Consider the following 16,540-nt stretch of genomic DNA (forward strand, 5'->3'; position numbering starts at 1 on the left):
CCATCAAGTCTTACCCCAAAGTCTTTTGTTGCTTTGAATCTAGTTTCAAATAGCATTTTTGCTTCTGAGCGTACAGAACTAGGCTCCTCACACCAGATACCCCCTATTTCAACCCCCTTCACTTCATTCCTTAGCCTCCTCCACCTTAATGATGAGTGGAAAATTCTAGAGCAAGAGTCTCCATATCTAAACCAGTTGGGTCTAGCCTTTTGGCGGAGAAGAGATTCTAATTTTGAGTCAATCTCCCAAAGTCTCCTTACCAGTTCAATTCTGGACTGTCTCTCACTTTCCGAAACCTGACCATTGCAATCTTGATAGTTAAAGCTCTCGATATCCTGCAGAATAGACCTCTTAATAGAATTCAAGTTTCCAAAAACTTCCTTATTCCAAGTTTTTAGATCAGCCTTCAGGAGTTTAAACTTTTCCTTTAGCCCTTTTAGGTCACTTCCTTGGTTCGCATATGATTTCCACCTTGCCTCCACCATCCTATCAAAGCCTTGTTCCGAATGTCAGGCATCAATTGATCTAAAGGGTTTTGGACCCCAGTCTTTATCCAAACACTTTATCATCAGAGCACAGTGATCAAAGACTTCTCTTCTTTGAACGTATTGCTTACACATAGGCCAACATTGCAGCCATTCTTCAGATACAAGGGCTCTATCAATTCTACTCTTTATTGTTCCATTTGATTTGAACCATGTAAACTTTTTCCCCACAATAGGCAAGTCCAAGAGCAAGTTTGATTCAATGAACTCATTAAACCCCTTTATCTCACTAGTGAAATCACCCCTATCAGCCCCTTGCCTTTCCATTCGACTTCTTATTGCATTAAAGTCCCTACAGAAACACCACAGTTCAATTTGAGAGGCTTCTTTGCACTTAGACAAATCCTCCCAAAGTCGCTTTTTCTCTTTCAGGGAGCATGCTGCGTACACATTTACCACACAACACCTTTTGGCAGATTTAACATGTTGGCCCACCGTAGCAATGTAACCCTTCTCCAAAGAGTGACTTTCATAGATGAAAGTATCTTTGTGCCACATAGATAGTACACCTCCGTTTCCATTAGCCCCTCCATTGTGAATCCACCCAATATTGTTATCTCTCCATAGTGAAAAACATCTAGCGTCCGTTATTTCAACTATTTTTGTTTCTTGGATGCACACAAATTCCACTTCCTCTGTAGCTATACATCTCCTCAAGTACCTAGCTTTTGTTCCTCCCCCCAGTCCTCTTATATTTAAATTAAAAATCAGCATGTAAAACATTCAGGGTACCCACCTCTGCATTCTTCATAAACTCCAAATCTCGCTCTTCCATGCAATAGAGTTCTTGAACGACCTCCTCTTCCTCTTGACGGCAAGCTAGCCCTATCTGTTTACCAAGAATCCATAAATCTGCAGGTTCCTCCGAGCGTCCAGAGCTTCGAATGCGGGTATTACAATTGTTGATGTCACCATCAGAAATAGATGTTACCACTGGGCCATCGTTCAGCAGCAAATTCCTCCTCACCTGAGATGTTCTCGCACTCAATCTAACGGACCGTCTTGGAAGGGTATTTGGTTCCCCTAACTCTCTCATCCCTTTCATCTTGCCCCGCCTTGGGAGAGATATGTTTGAACATCCCGCTACTCCCTCCATTTCCGTCATCGGATCTTGTGATGACGACCCACATTGATTCCTACCTTCCACTGTGAGTCCATAGGGTTGTTTGTGGATGGGGAGGTTCGAACGAATGCCATCCTCACAACCTTCTTCCTTGCAATCTGATGTCTCCGAACCTACCGTATGGCTGCCATCATCGTCCTTCATAACGATTTCCTTCGTTCTGTCAGATTGCCTAACAGACTTCTGCTTTGGGTTCTCTCCAAAGATTCCCCCCATACACGAGTGGGGCTCCTCCTCTCGTTCCTGGCCCAGAGACCCATTGGGTTCACTCAGTGTACCCCTACTTTCAATTTCCACTACCAACTTTGCCAACTCAGCATGCACAAAATGGTAATTTTGTAAAGAGAGACAAACTTTTTCATCCTGAATTGTCAGGGCAGCATCCGCCGACTCCTCCTGGCCCTTGGTTTCCCCTTTTATGAAACGTAGGTTTTCTTTTCTCTGTGTGGAAGCGCTGCCCAGAACAGAGACCTTAGAAGAGGTGTTTTTTTGTCTTATTCACACTCGATCCGTCACCTTCCTCCATCTCCTCCTCTATACGGCGGTCCTCTCCTCCACACATAGCCACCTCTTCATCACTACACCTCCGTAGAGCAGTTTCCTCTACATAGGTCTCAGAAGAAGAGACGCTATCGGAGGAGTCATATAGATTCCGGATGCACATACATTGACCTCCAAGTCCTGTAGGATGTTCTTCTTCAATATAAATACTCAGCACTTGATCATTAATATTCATGCTCTTAGCCATATTTGCGTTACGATTTTTTAGCAGACGAACTTGGAGTCTCGCATACTCCAAGTTTTCCCACATCGTCGTCGAATCATGTACTGCTACCAATGTTGCTACCTCTCCTACCACTTTAGAGAAGCAATCTTTATTCCAAAACGTTAGAGGTAGCCCATAACATTTCACCCATACAACTTTACGGTCTGCTACGTGTTCCGCCGTCCATGGTTCTATGTTCAGAAAGACACTCTCAAACCATTCCCTGTTAAGTTTAAACAGCTCCTCCATGTTTATGTTTTCTCGCGGAGTAAGGAGAACGAGATTATCCCCCATATACCTTAGTCTTACCATACTCATGCCTCCTTTCACAAATTCGTCACTCAGCTGTTCGAAGTCCAGCTCTTCCCTAAACTGCCCAACCATACTGATTTCCATCTAGGGTGCAACCTACTGTTCTGTATAAATTATTGGCCCATTCCACTTCTTTTGGGGATCATCTTTAACCGCGTCTGCATATGATTTTCTTCCTGGTTTCACCTGCCAAACCTCCTTACTCTTCTGATAAGTGTTGCCACCTTGGATTCCTTGTCTTCTCCATTTGCTTCCCCCTGTTTTCAGTCACCACACATAGTTTTGGTTCTCTCACTTATGCATTGATGAGCGTATATTTATTCACACTAAATTGCTTTAATCATAGATTATTGGACTACAATAATAAATAAATCCATTGTTTTAATTCAGATTCATATAGTTGAGTTTATTTGGGCCTTAACTATTTTTTGGTGTTAATTTTGTGTTTTTATATTAGTTTGAAGGAAGTGTATACCTTTGTAAATGAGCCAAATATGCAAAAGTCCACATTGTTTCTTTGAATCAAAATAGAAAACAAATTCTAAAGAAAAAAATGAGAAAATAAAATCTACAATATCTCAAACAGAATTAGAAAAAAATCTTCTGCAAAATACAAGGAAACAAAATCCAAGAATTCTGGAAAGTTGGAAACTGAGAAACTGTTAACCAAAGTTAAACCATAATATTTTCCCAAGATCCTTGGAGTATAAAAACCTATAAAAAATGCACAAACCTTAAGAAGAAAGGGGGAAGCTGTTGAAGATTGTTGCTGCCCCTTCAAGATTGTGTTTGATGAAGACTTGTATGTAGTGTTTGATGAAGACATTTATGTACTTTCCATGTATTTGTGCTTTGCTTCAAGTATGTCTTAGTTAGTGCTTAGAGGTTGTCTAAGAGTAGCTTTTTGCTGAGTAACTCACCTCATAATCACTGGCCATGTGATAAGAACAAGCATAAGTTTTCTAAAACTGTTTTTCACATGTTTTACACAAAAACACGTTTTACTGCATAAAAATAAATCTGTTCTTTTCTAAATAAACAGATTCATTTTCTTCACTGATGCCTTGGCTAAAGTCTTGTAAAAATTTGATTTTGTGCATCAGGTATTTTGACTAAGTCTTCTTCTTTTCAAAACGACTGAGTTTCAAATAGTTAAACTTCCTCTGTTTTCGTTTTGAAAAATAAATCTGTTCATTTGTAAATGAATAGATTCTTTTTGCCTCTGGTGCCATGTCATGCTTAAACGTTTTTCAGTTTTATCTCAGCACCAGAATGGTTGACTAAGTCTCCATTCTACAAATATGCAAAAGTCTACATTGTTTCTTTGAATCAAAATAGAAAACAAATTCTAAAGAAAAAAATGAGAAAATAAAATCTACAATATCTCAAACAGAATTAGAAAAAAATCTTCTGCAAAATACAAGGAAACAAAATCCAAGAATTCTGGAAAGTTGGAAACTGAGAAACTGTTAACCAAAGTTAAACCATAATATTTTCCCAAGATCCTTGGAGTATAAAAACCTATAAAAAATGCACAAACCTTAAGAAGAAAGGGGGAAGCTGTTGAAGATTGTTGCTGCCCCTTCAAGATTGTGTTTGATGAAGACTTGTATGTAGTGTTTGATGAAGACATTTATGTACTTTCCATGTATTTGTGCTTTGCTTCAAGTATGTCTTAGTTAGTGCTTAGAGGTTGTCTAAGAGTAGCTTTTTGCTGAGTAACTCACCTCATAATCACTGGCCATGTGATAAGAACAAGCATAAGTTTTCTAAAACTGTTTTTCACATGTTTTACACAAAAACACGTTTTACTGCATAAAAATAAATCTGTTCTTTTCTAAATAAACAGATTCATTTTCTTCACTGATGCCTTGGCTAAAGTCTTGTAAAAATTTGATTTTGTGCATCAGGTATTTTGACTAAGTCTTCTTCTTTTCAAAACGACTGAGTTTCAAATAGTTAAACTTCCTCTGTTTTCGTTTTGAAAAATAAATCTGTTCATCTGTAAATGAATAGATTCTTTTTGCCTCTGGTGCCATGTCATGCTTAAACGTTTTTCAGTTTTATCTCAGCACCAGAATGGTTGACTAAGTCTCCTCACTTAACAGATTCTCTAACTGCTTTTTGAAAATAAATCAGTTCATTTTATTTTCAATCTATTCATTTTATAACAGCTTTAACTGTTTTTCAAAATTCTGTTATAAGCTGGCTTTCTATAAAATGCAAACTTGTTTTCTGAGTTAAACAACATTTCAAACAGTTCATACATTTGCAAAAAAACAAGTTTTAACAGCAGAGAGTTAAGTGTTTTCAAGGATTAGCATTTGTTCTTCAAAGATTTCAAAAAATCACAAAGTGCTTGTTCTTGGTTTGGTTCCAAAAGCTTTGTGTGAGGTGCAACTACTGTTCTAGCAATCTTGCCTACTGGTTTAAGGCAGATCTGTGTATCCTCAATCAGGTGTAGTCGTTTCACATCTCTTTCTTGTAATAGTTTGGTTGAACACTCTTCTTGATAGGTGTTCTTGAAGAGTGGGTGTGTGTGTATGCTGAAATAGGTTTTTTCAGCAAGAGTACCTAAGTTCTTGTAGGTTTCAAGAACAGTGGGAATTGTACTTGGTTGTACTGTGTGTTAGTGAATTCCACCTGTTGTTGGTGAAGACTGGATGTAGCTCAGGTTGAGTGAACCAGTATAATTGCTTGTGTTCATTCTCTCTCTCTCTCTGCAATTTCGTTTCTGCATAATTGATAAAACAGCAAAGAAATAAATCTGTTCAATTGAAAATAAATCTGTTCTTTCTGGGCACTGTGCATACTGTTCTTGATTTCTGAAAAAGGTGTTTGAATCTGATGAGAACATATATAATCTGCTAAAAACCATTGGAACAGATTTACTGTGATAGGCTGCTCAAGAAACTGTAAATGCTATTAATTGAACCTTAAACAAATTGCTTAAAGTTGAAGCTTGCTGTTTTGTGATTCATTGTTCTTAATTTCTGGAAAATTTCTTGACATCAAGAAGAACATTCATAGTCTGTTAAAAGCCATTGGAACAGGTTGTTTGCAAAGGTCACTCAAGTAACTAGCATGCTATCAATTGAATCTTAATCACTTGCTGGAAATTAAAGCTTGCTGTTTTGTGTTTCACTGTTTTTCAAATCTGATATCTGTGTGTGTGCATCTGGAAACTATCACTGCATAATCTTGTGATTAACCTTGTTGTATTAAAAGCGTTTCAAACAGAAAAACAGTGCTGAAATAAATCTGTTCATTTTCACATAAATCGATTTATTTTCTGTAAAACTGGGTTAAACATTGTTTCTGCGAGAAAGTTTTAAAAGGTCAATTCACCCCCCCCCCCCCCCTCTTGAACTTTGGCACTATTAAACCCAACAGAAGCTTCACAGGATTTTCTTAGTTTCTTTTCTTCTTTGTAATTATTTTGTTTTGCCTCTGCATGGAAGGTTAAAGTTTTTTGGTTGATTTTTCTTTGTAATTCCCCAATTGAGTTTTGAGGTTTTGATCAATAAAAGTTTCATTTTTTAATTCTCTATAGCAGTTTTTAATTCTTAGTTAGTTCGTATTATTCTAATTAATTTCTTAGGCGCATGATTCAAGAGAGAGGAAATAAGTATTCTCATGGAGTATACAAATGGAACAAAGTGGGTACTGATTAAACTAGTAGACGCATGCTTTACTCATGAGTTTCAAGTTTAACCAAATTGACACATGTTCAATTTGGTTTAGCTTTGTTTGAGGATTGAGAAATGAATAATCTTTAGAGAACATGTGAGGAATTCATTGTTGGAAGAACTTGGGATCAATCGGTTTTTATTTGTTGTTTTAATGTGTTTTACATTTTATGCTAAACAATCTCAAACCCTTTTTATCTTTTATTGTTATTGCTAATGTTTCTTACTTGCAGATGGATTATGAACATTGATTTACTAATTTCACTATTGGATTCGTTGGAAGATGACGTGGGGTCTACGCTGAAATAATCTTAATTTGACTGCAAAACGATAACTATCATGCATCTTCAAATTTTTGTGATAACATTTGTTACCTTATTAGTTTGTATACTATTTCAAATCCATATCCCAACAATTTAGCCAAATAATTTTGGACTTTTGACGCCAAAATTTGAACCAATGGCAATGAGAGTCAAACACAATTTTCCCTTTTAAGTGACATTTTGTACTTCAACATTTTTTTGTAGCTATTGTTATCCATCTTAACGAATCATTCCCTTCAAAAGTATGCAATTCCACCCTTTTTAGTTCAAGGCCTCAACAATTCTTTTCCCTTGTCATTTGATTTATTATCATGTACAAATTTTTTTTCTTCTTTACTTCATCATAATTAAATTATTCTCTCATTTAGAGAACTTCTCATTTTTCTTGATTTCTCGTAGAAGTTCTTTGATTTCTTTCATGTATCACAGATTGTTTTTCATAATAATTATATCTGCTTTCAATTCTACAACAATGTTTCCTTATTTATTGACCTATCTTGATAGAAAAAATGTAAACTAAGATATTTTTTCTATATTATTTTCAGCAATTATTAACTCAATCATAGAGGACATTCTTTGTCACAACAACTAAACTCTTCTTACAATATAAGAAAATGAACAAGTACAAACTAATTTTAAAAGAAAAAAAATTATTATATTAATTAAATTATATACTATTTTATAAACTAAAAAATTATTAGCATGTAAAGTAGTTTCTATTATTAATAAAAAATTATAAATTATTAACTAAAATCTTTATAATTAACTGCAATTTATAAATTAATTTATAAATTTTTATTAATAATAAAAACTACTTTTACATATTAATAATTTTTAATTTATAAAAAATATTTAATTTAGTCAATATATTAATTAATTATTTTTAAAAAAAAAATATTGAATAATTTTATTATAGTGTTCGAGATAAGCTATATATGTATACTTTCTTAGCAAAATTTTATATCCATAATAACTAATTTCTTAATTTTTTTTATTTTAAATTTGTTTCTACAATACATTTTCCATTACTTAATGTGTGATTGATTTTCATCAACAAAACATTTATGAAAAACATTGCACAAAAATGTCACTTTTAATAGTAAAGTTTGAGAGAAAGTGAATAATTGAAGCTCAAGTGCTTATTATTTTATTGTTGAATTTCTCGTCATGTGTGTATGAAAAAGACAGTTAAGGATTGTTTGCAGATGAAGAGCATACTTAGATTCACTAAATAAGAAACTAATATCTCCCTATTAATTGAAATTTTTTAATGTATACATGACAAAACAAATATAGTTTCAATTTTAACATAATTAAATGATGAAAAACTCTCATAGTCTTTCTTGTAACTAAATATGTTATCATATAAAAAAATTATATATTTTCCCATATTTACCTGGGTAATAACTATAATAGTTATTTCATTACACACTAACTTCTTATATATACAAACTAAAATATCCAAAGATGAGAAAAACATCTTCAAATTTGAAGTATTAAAACAGTTTTATATTATCATTCAATAAGAACTTATTAAGTTAATTGTTATTTTTTTATGGGATAAAAGTATAAAACTATTATGTATTGTCTGTGCACAACTATTAAGATTCTTCAATGATAATCTAAAATTAATTATAAATACAATAAATAAATTTGAAACATTTTAAATTATAATTATAAAATATAATAAATGTATTATATATACATATATATTCTCTATACACATTTATAATCCAATTCTGTATGCAATTATACTAAGATTTATTTTTATTAGCAAGACCTTATCTATTTGTACTGAGTCTAAATTCTCTCTCTTTAGCCTCCTGAAACTACTTCATATAACATATGCATGCTGAATTTTGTCCCTTTCAATCAATTACTTTTACATGTTTATAACTATTTAAAGTATTTTTTATGAACCTACATATAATTGTATGATTTTGAGCAGAGTTTCATACACAGTGATTATTTTTAGTTTTTTTCAGGAAACATTAAAACATATTTTTTTGAAATTTCAAGAAAAGCACATAATTAATTATCATAATTTTTTAAAACATATTTTTAAGTAGAAAATACTTTTCTTTCACATTTAAAAAGAAAATACAAAGGGGCATTAATCTAAGCTTAATCTAAATGCATGGTTGCATAAATATAATCTTATTTAATGGAAATGTTGGAAGTTTTGATATGCGATGATGAGATGGAGAAGAATCTAGTAATAGAAGAACCCGTGAATAATGTCTGGCCCGCATGGAGATAGATGGGGTTTTCTTTGTCACTCATCATCACCATCTCTCTCTCTCTCTCTCTGCATGCAGAATATGGCAGAACAACACAGTAACAGGAATATATATTGTAAGAGAATTAGATCAAATTAGAAAACCAAGAAACACTGAAACACTATTATGAGATTGTTATCATCATAACCTCAAATATCTACATCAATCACTAAGGAAACAGAATATATATCTATTAACCCATCCACTTGGAACATTCATTCATTCATACATGCTCTCATCATCATCATCTAAAAACGTCATATTATTTGGAATCGTGCACCATTCATAAAGTATTTTTCAGTTTCTCTTCAATATCTTATGTTCATAGCATGCATGTTCATACATGATTCAGTGTGTACTGGTCTAGGAATACGTGTGGTTTTACTTTTCTTCAAATCATTTTTTTAAACAAAATCAATCAAACTTTAAAATAACCATGGATATTCCAGATGGTGTTTGGTATATAATTAACTAACCATGACAGATAAGGAAAATTAAAACATTTTTTTTTCTTTATTATTGGCAGAGTCTTGTTACTGAATTTTCTGCATAAAATGATAAAAAGTTAGGCGCCCACATCTCAAATAAATATATATATCCTAATTAATGAGTCAAAATTGAAAGGCCACCATACTAGCCACATCATTATTCAATAATATATAAGAGTTCTCAAAAACCTATCTTAAAAAATTATTAATTTGTCAATTTCCATCATCATCAAGACCATAATTTTGGAAAACTATGTGCCAAATCAAATTGTGATATGCTTCTATATAAATTAGGTTCGTTGTCATCATCGGAGATAAACTTTGAATTTTTGTAATCATACTCTAAGATAATAAAATGCATGGATCTACAAAATATAACTTTTGAGCAGCTAATTCGAGTGAACTAATTCAGCTATGTAGTCTTCCCTCCTCAGAAACAAATAAACCAAGGCTAAATATTGATCTAATCTTTATTCCGGTTGGTTCCAAAAAGATTGGATAATGTAAAGAACACACTGAGAAATGGTTGGTCCAAAGACTCTTTAAAAGGTTTGGAATTGAAATTTTAAAAATGATAAAAAGATGGTTAAAAGGGAGATCTCAGTAAACATAATTAGCTAACTTGGTTGAGCTAAGTAAGTCATTGGCAATAACATGATTATATAAAATAAATGTAAAGAATGCACATTGGATTCCAAATTAATTATATGAAGAGAAAATCTGAAATTGGATGGCTGTAGTCAGAAAGATCTAATTTGTGATGGGTCCCTGTTCCATACACGCCTATGGTTTATGAATGACTTGCATGGCTGCTTCCACGGAAGTAGCCCACGCATGGCCCCTAAAGTTAGCGAATGCCAATGTTGATGTTCAAAATGACATGCTTGACCTTTGAAGCAATGCAGGTTTAAACACCAAACCTTAGCTGATTTTGATTAGTGAAATGGCAAAATGGACAATATGTGCTATCCTTCTGTAGCTTTAGATTTGGGTTTGGAATAAAGAGCAAGGAAAGAAGAAAAGAAGAAACCTTTGCAAATTCTCTCCTTAGTGGGGTTTTTTAAGCACTTTCTCTACAAACTAGGATGTAAGAGAATAACACTGAAGATAGAGTGACAGAAAATCCTCAAGGCTATTATGGAGAACAATAATTTGATATTACATTCCACAAACCAAATAATAAGTTTGTGGAAAGTTTACATATACATGATCGAGAGAACATGCTACTTTGACATGAGTTATGAATTATTGTGTATATCATCGAAAAGGTGCAAGACCATATGAGAACTTTAAAAGTACATTCAAACACTTTGCACATTTTATGAAATGTAGTTTTTTTCAGAGCCATAGTGCTTAAATTTTATGCTTAATCCATTTCTACTGCTGCAAATGCAAAAAAATTGGCAGAAAAGTTATGTTATCTGACAAAGTTTTATGCTTCAAGGAATTGAAACTCATTCTCACTGAACATTGCCTATTTTAAACTGGAGAAAACAATTAAAGGAAACAAAATGACTGTACTATTATTAACTTATGCTAACCATGACATGATAATGGTCAGATTATTACATTCACAGTAATGTCAATCAGTGAATCAATCATGTTAGTTGTGGGGTTATTATCTCTGCATGCCAACATGTATTTCACGAGCTTTTCTAAATTATCTCATCAGTTATTCCTCTCTTTTGAGAGCATTCCGAGGCCCTTTTAAGATTTGGGTGTTTATTACTTCTAAAACAAAAGGCAAAACTGCTATCAACTCTTTCTATACCTAAGAAAAGGATAGAAAATATAAAATAAAATGAGTGATAACTATACAAAAAAAAAAAATTATGTATTTTTGGTAATAAAATATAAAAGTAAAAGGGGAATTTTACCAGTGAAGTGGGTAGGAGGATACTTCCTAGTCTTTGCCCGGTCAATTCCGTCATCCACATCCCTCTTTTTCTCTCTGCAGACTTCTTAACCTTTTTTAGTCCCCTTGCCTTTTCTTTCACCCAAATTTCTTTCTTTGTTCAATTTTTTCTTAATGTGTTTTACAACTTGCCACTACTTCTTTTGTCATCATCACCTTCTCCACTCTACAAATACCCAGCTATTATGGATTTCTCTTAGCACAATAGATATATTAAGAAAACAAAGTCAGGCTATTGAGTACTGAGATGAGATTATTGTGTTGAGGAAATATCTTCTTTTTTTTCAATATGGTTGTTGATTGCATAGAGGATTCTATTGATGAGCATGTATAATTTTACATAGATAACCACACAGACACACATAGAGATTGGAAAGAGATGTACACATATCTAAAATAGTTGTTCAGAGTTAGCTCAGACAAACAATCCATGTAGCTTAGACAGTGACTTCAAAAATAATCCACCATCATCATCTCCTCTCTTCACGAGATTAATTAGTCATTTTACCTTTTTCTTTTTTTATTGTAATTTTTTACCACAAAGTAAATGATGTCTTTCTCTGTCTCTGAGTCCCTGCCACCTGTTCACTAGCAAGGTTCTGCATATAATTATTAGTCGTGTCCCGAGCTAGGATTTTGCATTTCTTGGCTCAACAAGGAGCAAAAAGTAGCGATCACGAAACCATCGTAATAAATACATAGCTACGGTTTGGAACAAACAAACAAACCGAGACATTAGAATATCGTATCTTGCTTTTCTTCTCTTTCTTTTTTCCTCCAACTTGGAGTTTTTCTTCAAAGGCAATGTTCCCTTCAGTTATGTCCAATTCCAATTCCTTGTCCGAAGAGGCCACTGTCTCCTGTGGTACAAGAATCGGTGGACTCAATCACGTAGTTACAACAATCATTTCTCCCCAACAGCCTCAAAAGATCAAGAAAAAGAGAAACCTCCCTGGAAACCCTGGTAATGAATTAATTAATTTATCATTATGTATAAGCTCTTTCGAGTTTGTATATATATAGCGTGTAACACACACGTATATATCCTTTCAGTTGACGAGATGTGAATTATTATCAGATGGCATGTGGGCTAGTTAATTAGGTTCATTTTCTTATTTAATTTGTGGACGTTTCAGACCCGGATGCTGAAGTGATTGCTCTATCACCGAAGACTCTTCTAGCTACCAATAGGTTTGTGTGTGAGATCTGCAACAAGGGTTTCCAGAGAGACCAGAACCTTCAGCTTCATAGGAGAGGGCATAACCTCCCATGGAAGCTGAAGCAAAGGAACAACAAAGAGGTGAAAAAGAAAGCATACGTTTGCCCTGAACCTTCATGCGTTCACCACAACCCCTCAAGGGCTCTCGGTGACCTCACAGGAATTAAGAAACATTACTGCAGAAAACATGGAGAGAAGAAGTGGAAATGTGAAAAGTGCTCAAAGATCTATGCGGTTCAGTCAGATTGGAAAGCTCACTCCAAAACCTGTGGTACTAGAGAATATAGATGTGATTGTGGAACTCTTTTTTCCAGGTATATATATACTCATACATCTATACCACTTCTATTTATTTAGCAATTTTGAAGTGTGCTCATACATTAGATTTAAATCAATTCATGTTTATCTATCAAAAGGGGTTCTCTTAAAAAATATTGGAGGAACTTGCTCTTTATAAGAATGGTAAGTGAGCTTGATTTCACCCTGGAATTTATTTCTTCTTTAAATGCTCAAGTGCCGTGGTAGGTTGCATGAAAGTGGACATTTTCTGAATCCTAAAACTGCCAAATGAATGCGCGGCAATTAACAACAAAAACAAAATCACAATCCAGACATATATCTTTTGTTTTTATCTACTATTTTATCTGTGACTCAATAGCATTTGGATGTTGTTCAATTAGTTTTTTTAACCTCATGATGCATGCACATGCATGTCAGCATGAAGTGCATGATATGTACTATGTTCACATTATGTCAACAAAAATAGTGTTCAATTCATAGGGTTTAAGGCTACACAAAAATTTCAAGGGTGTCAGAGAGTGCTCAATTGTTTTCTAGACTTCTATTCTCTCTCTCTTGACATATATGCACAAATGTGCGTATATGGAGTGGCTGCAGTCTCTAAGAAAATGATGGGATCTATTTTTGTCTACTGAAAAGTAAAAGAAGTATAATTAACATTGTTCTAAAATTTGTGATGATTTCTTACTTTTTCTTAAATTTTTTTATTTTAGCCATTTTTATCTGAACTTTCATCATTGTGAAACCTGATAAATCTGCAAAAAAATCTGATATGCTAAGTTGCTTTCCTCTAGCATCATCAGTGCATATATGGGATTCATTTCCATTACTTACCTTTGAGTCGTGCATGAGCTCTAGTTTCCCAAGGCTTCCCCCATCATGACGACAATGCCAAGTATCCTTTCACATTGAGTCAGTATATCAAATTTTGGACCAACTTTGGATCTTTTCCATTAAAATCTATATATTTTGCTTCATCAATTACCAAAATAAGATTTCAATTTTAATTTAAAAAACTACTAACATAATTTAAGCCTTTTCCAATATATTGTTTATATCCATGCATAAAGCACACATGAGCATTCATCAATTTTCGACATTCATTTTTTTCTCCTCTCTCCTACTTTAAATTTGACCCCGAGACATGATTCATGTCCCATTAGGTCTAAGCCTTTTTACACTTCAATCCGTGTATGGATTAATTATTACCCCTCTCCCATGCATGATTTTCCCCACCTTTTTGCAAACGGGGCACATTCTACAAAGACGCCACAAGTCCTTCTTCTGGTTTTGCAAACTCCACATTGACATGCATGATTCACTTCATTCATCCAAAAGAGAGAAAAAAAAAGGCATTCGAAATATAAAACTTATAATTACTAGTTTCTTAATAAAATGGTATATCTAAAATGTGAGAAAAGAGAAGATTTTTCCATCCATTAGTTGTTGATTCATGTTTTGATGTTGGTTTTGTTTTGTTTAATGAGATACGGATGCAGGAATATTTGTAGGCTTGTCTTGTGCAGTGGAATTTAAAATTTGTATTATCTGTGTGAAAACTATACAGGAAGGACAGCTTCATAACTCACAGAGCATTCTGTGATGCATTGGCTGAAGAAAGTGCAAGACTGTCAGCAAACCAATTGGCTACAAACACCACAAACCCCTTAGTCCAATCCCTCTTCCTTTTCCCAACCCAACAACAACACACCAACAACAACAACACCAACTTCATCAATCACTGGGACCCAAACCCTAGCCCTAGCAACCTTCCCACCCTCCACAACACCATCAAACCCGAATCTCACAACTTCCACACCCACATCTTCAACAACAGCAACATCTCTTCTCCTTCATTGCTTCTTCATCATCCCCCCAAGACCATGATTACGTCACCCTACCGTGACCTCCACGTCCGCCCCTCCAACGCTGCCACGTCAGCGCACCTCTCCGCCACTGCGCTGCTCCAGAAGGCTGCAACCTTTGGCGCCGCCGCTATCACGGGTCCCAGTCACGTGACTCCTCTCAGCATGGCCGAGTTGGGAACCGTGTCGACTCAGCTCGACTCGGTGCCACCCGAACGGTACATCAACATAAGGGACCTCAAGAATAGCGACGGTCTCACCAGGGACTTTCTTGGCCTCACCAATAGCGACGCGGTTGACGTTAGCATCGACGTCAAGGACATGCTAACGTTCACGGGAGGGAGCGTAGAGTACAACCATTACCACCACCAACCCTCCTACGAGCACCATCACAATAGTAACTCGCTTTTCAAGCCACAGCATGGGTTTGGATTCCTCCGGACAACCACTGGCCCCGAATCCTGGGGAAATTGTGAGTGAACTGCTTTAGTCTGTCAAATTGTAAGCTTCGATCATTCCAAATTTAACAAAATGTTTACTATAATCCTTAATTTTACAAGAGTTGCTCCATTTTATATTACAAAGAAACGTTAACAACACACCTCCTAACATTAATATACTCGTTTTTATAGATTAAAATTTATTGAAAATCACTTTTATTAATAAAAGTATGTGAAGGAGAGTGTGTTGCTAACATTGATCGTTTGTTTAAAATTAAGGACTGAAGTGGAACTTTTGTAATGGAAGTTACTGAATAGATTGTTGCTTACAATTTTAGGGACCAATATGTTGTGTGTAGTAGTATCGAGAAATGTTAACACAAACTAGAGTGATTCGAAAACTAAGAGGGTGGAATTCGTAGCTCAATTTACCATTTTCTGATACCCTTTGCAGGAACTTGTATTTTTATTTTACCTCTTTGAATTACTACAGTTAATGCTTTGGTTCAGAGTTTGGTTGATGAATTAATCATTAAAAGGTGTTTTAGTTTTTGTCGGGATTTTGTTTTTCCTCAGGACGTCCTTGTGCTGTTGTTTTCTCAACGTACAATTGTAGTTTCTTCTTTATAGTTTCAGTTATAGAAGTATATATACATTAAGTGCGTAATGAATTAGTTAGTTGTTATGATGTATAACATATGAGACGATGCAAGGTGTGATAAGTTTGCAGTAGACATAGAATTTGTTAGTTGAATATGTGTGGAAGAGTGTGACTATTGCACAGTGCAGAGATGGAGTTAAGAAGAGCGACGACGGTGGCCTTTCTTGTCAGTGTGGAAACAGAGAAAACGTCACATGCACAATTATAATGATTGGTCCTTTTGTTTTTATCACTACCCACGTCCTATCTCTGTCTTCACAGCTTTTTATCTGCTGCTACTACTGCTACTACCCAAACTACTGTGTTTCATTTTTTATATTTCCCTCTAGTTACCTATAATATGATATCAGACAAAAATAACAAGCCACAACACTAATTACTTATTTTTATCATATTTCTTACATGTTTTTAATCATCTATACTGCTTTTATCAGTTAATTTCATATTTAAAGAAACAAAATAAAAACTTATTATTTATTACATCCAATATAAATAAATATTCAACATTAATGAAAAGTATTTAGTATATGATATATGCAATGCTTCATAATACTCTTTAGGAACACTGACAAATTGTTAAAAAAATAAGAATGAACTTACACACGATAATGCCAA

General features: G+C 34.4%; 1 protein-coding gene across 1 annotated transcript; it reads left to right on the forward strand.

Moving 5' to 3' along the window:
• The first annotated feature begins 11,520 nt into the window (after positions 1-11,520).
• On the forward strand, positions 11,521-15,816 carry LOC137829758 (protein indeterminate-domain 12-like). Its single transcript, XM_068636661.1, has 3 exons — positions 11,521-12,404; positions 12,577-12,973; positions 14,527-15,816. The coding sequence occupies exons 1-3, from the start codon at positions 12,245-12,247 to the stop codon at positions 15,302-15,304; spliced, it is 1,335 nt and encodes a 444-aa protein (XP_068492762.1). The 5' UTR covers positions 11,521-12,244; the 3' UTR covers positions 15,305-15,816.
• The last annotated feature ends 724 nt before the right edge of the window (positions 15,817-16,540 follow it).

Source organism: Phaseolus vulgaris, chromosome 7 (genome assembly GCF_000499845.2).
Source record: "Phaseolus vulgaris cultivar G19833 chromosome 7, P. vulgaris v2.0, whole genome shotgun sequence".
Lineage (NCBI taxonomy): Eukaryota > Viridiplantae > Streptophyta > Magnoliopsida > Fabales > Fabaceae > Phaseolus > Phaseolus vulgaris.

Coding starts and splice junctions, on each gene's coding strand:
- LOC137829758 (XM_068636661.1), top strand. CDS start 12,245: ATGTTCCCTTCAGTTATGTCCAATTCCAATTCCTTGTCCGAAGAGGCC. Junction 12,405..12,576: donor AAACCTCCCTGGAAACCCTG/GTAATGAATTAA, acceptor TGGACGTTTCAG/ACCCGGATGCTGAAGTGATT. Junction 12,974..14,526: donor TGTGGAACTCTTTTTTCCAG/GTATATATATAC, acceptor AAAACTATACAG/GAAGGACAGCTTCATAACTC.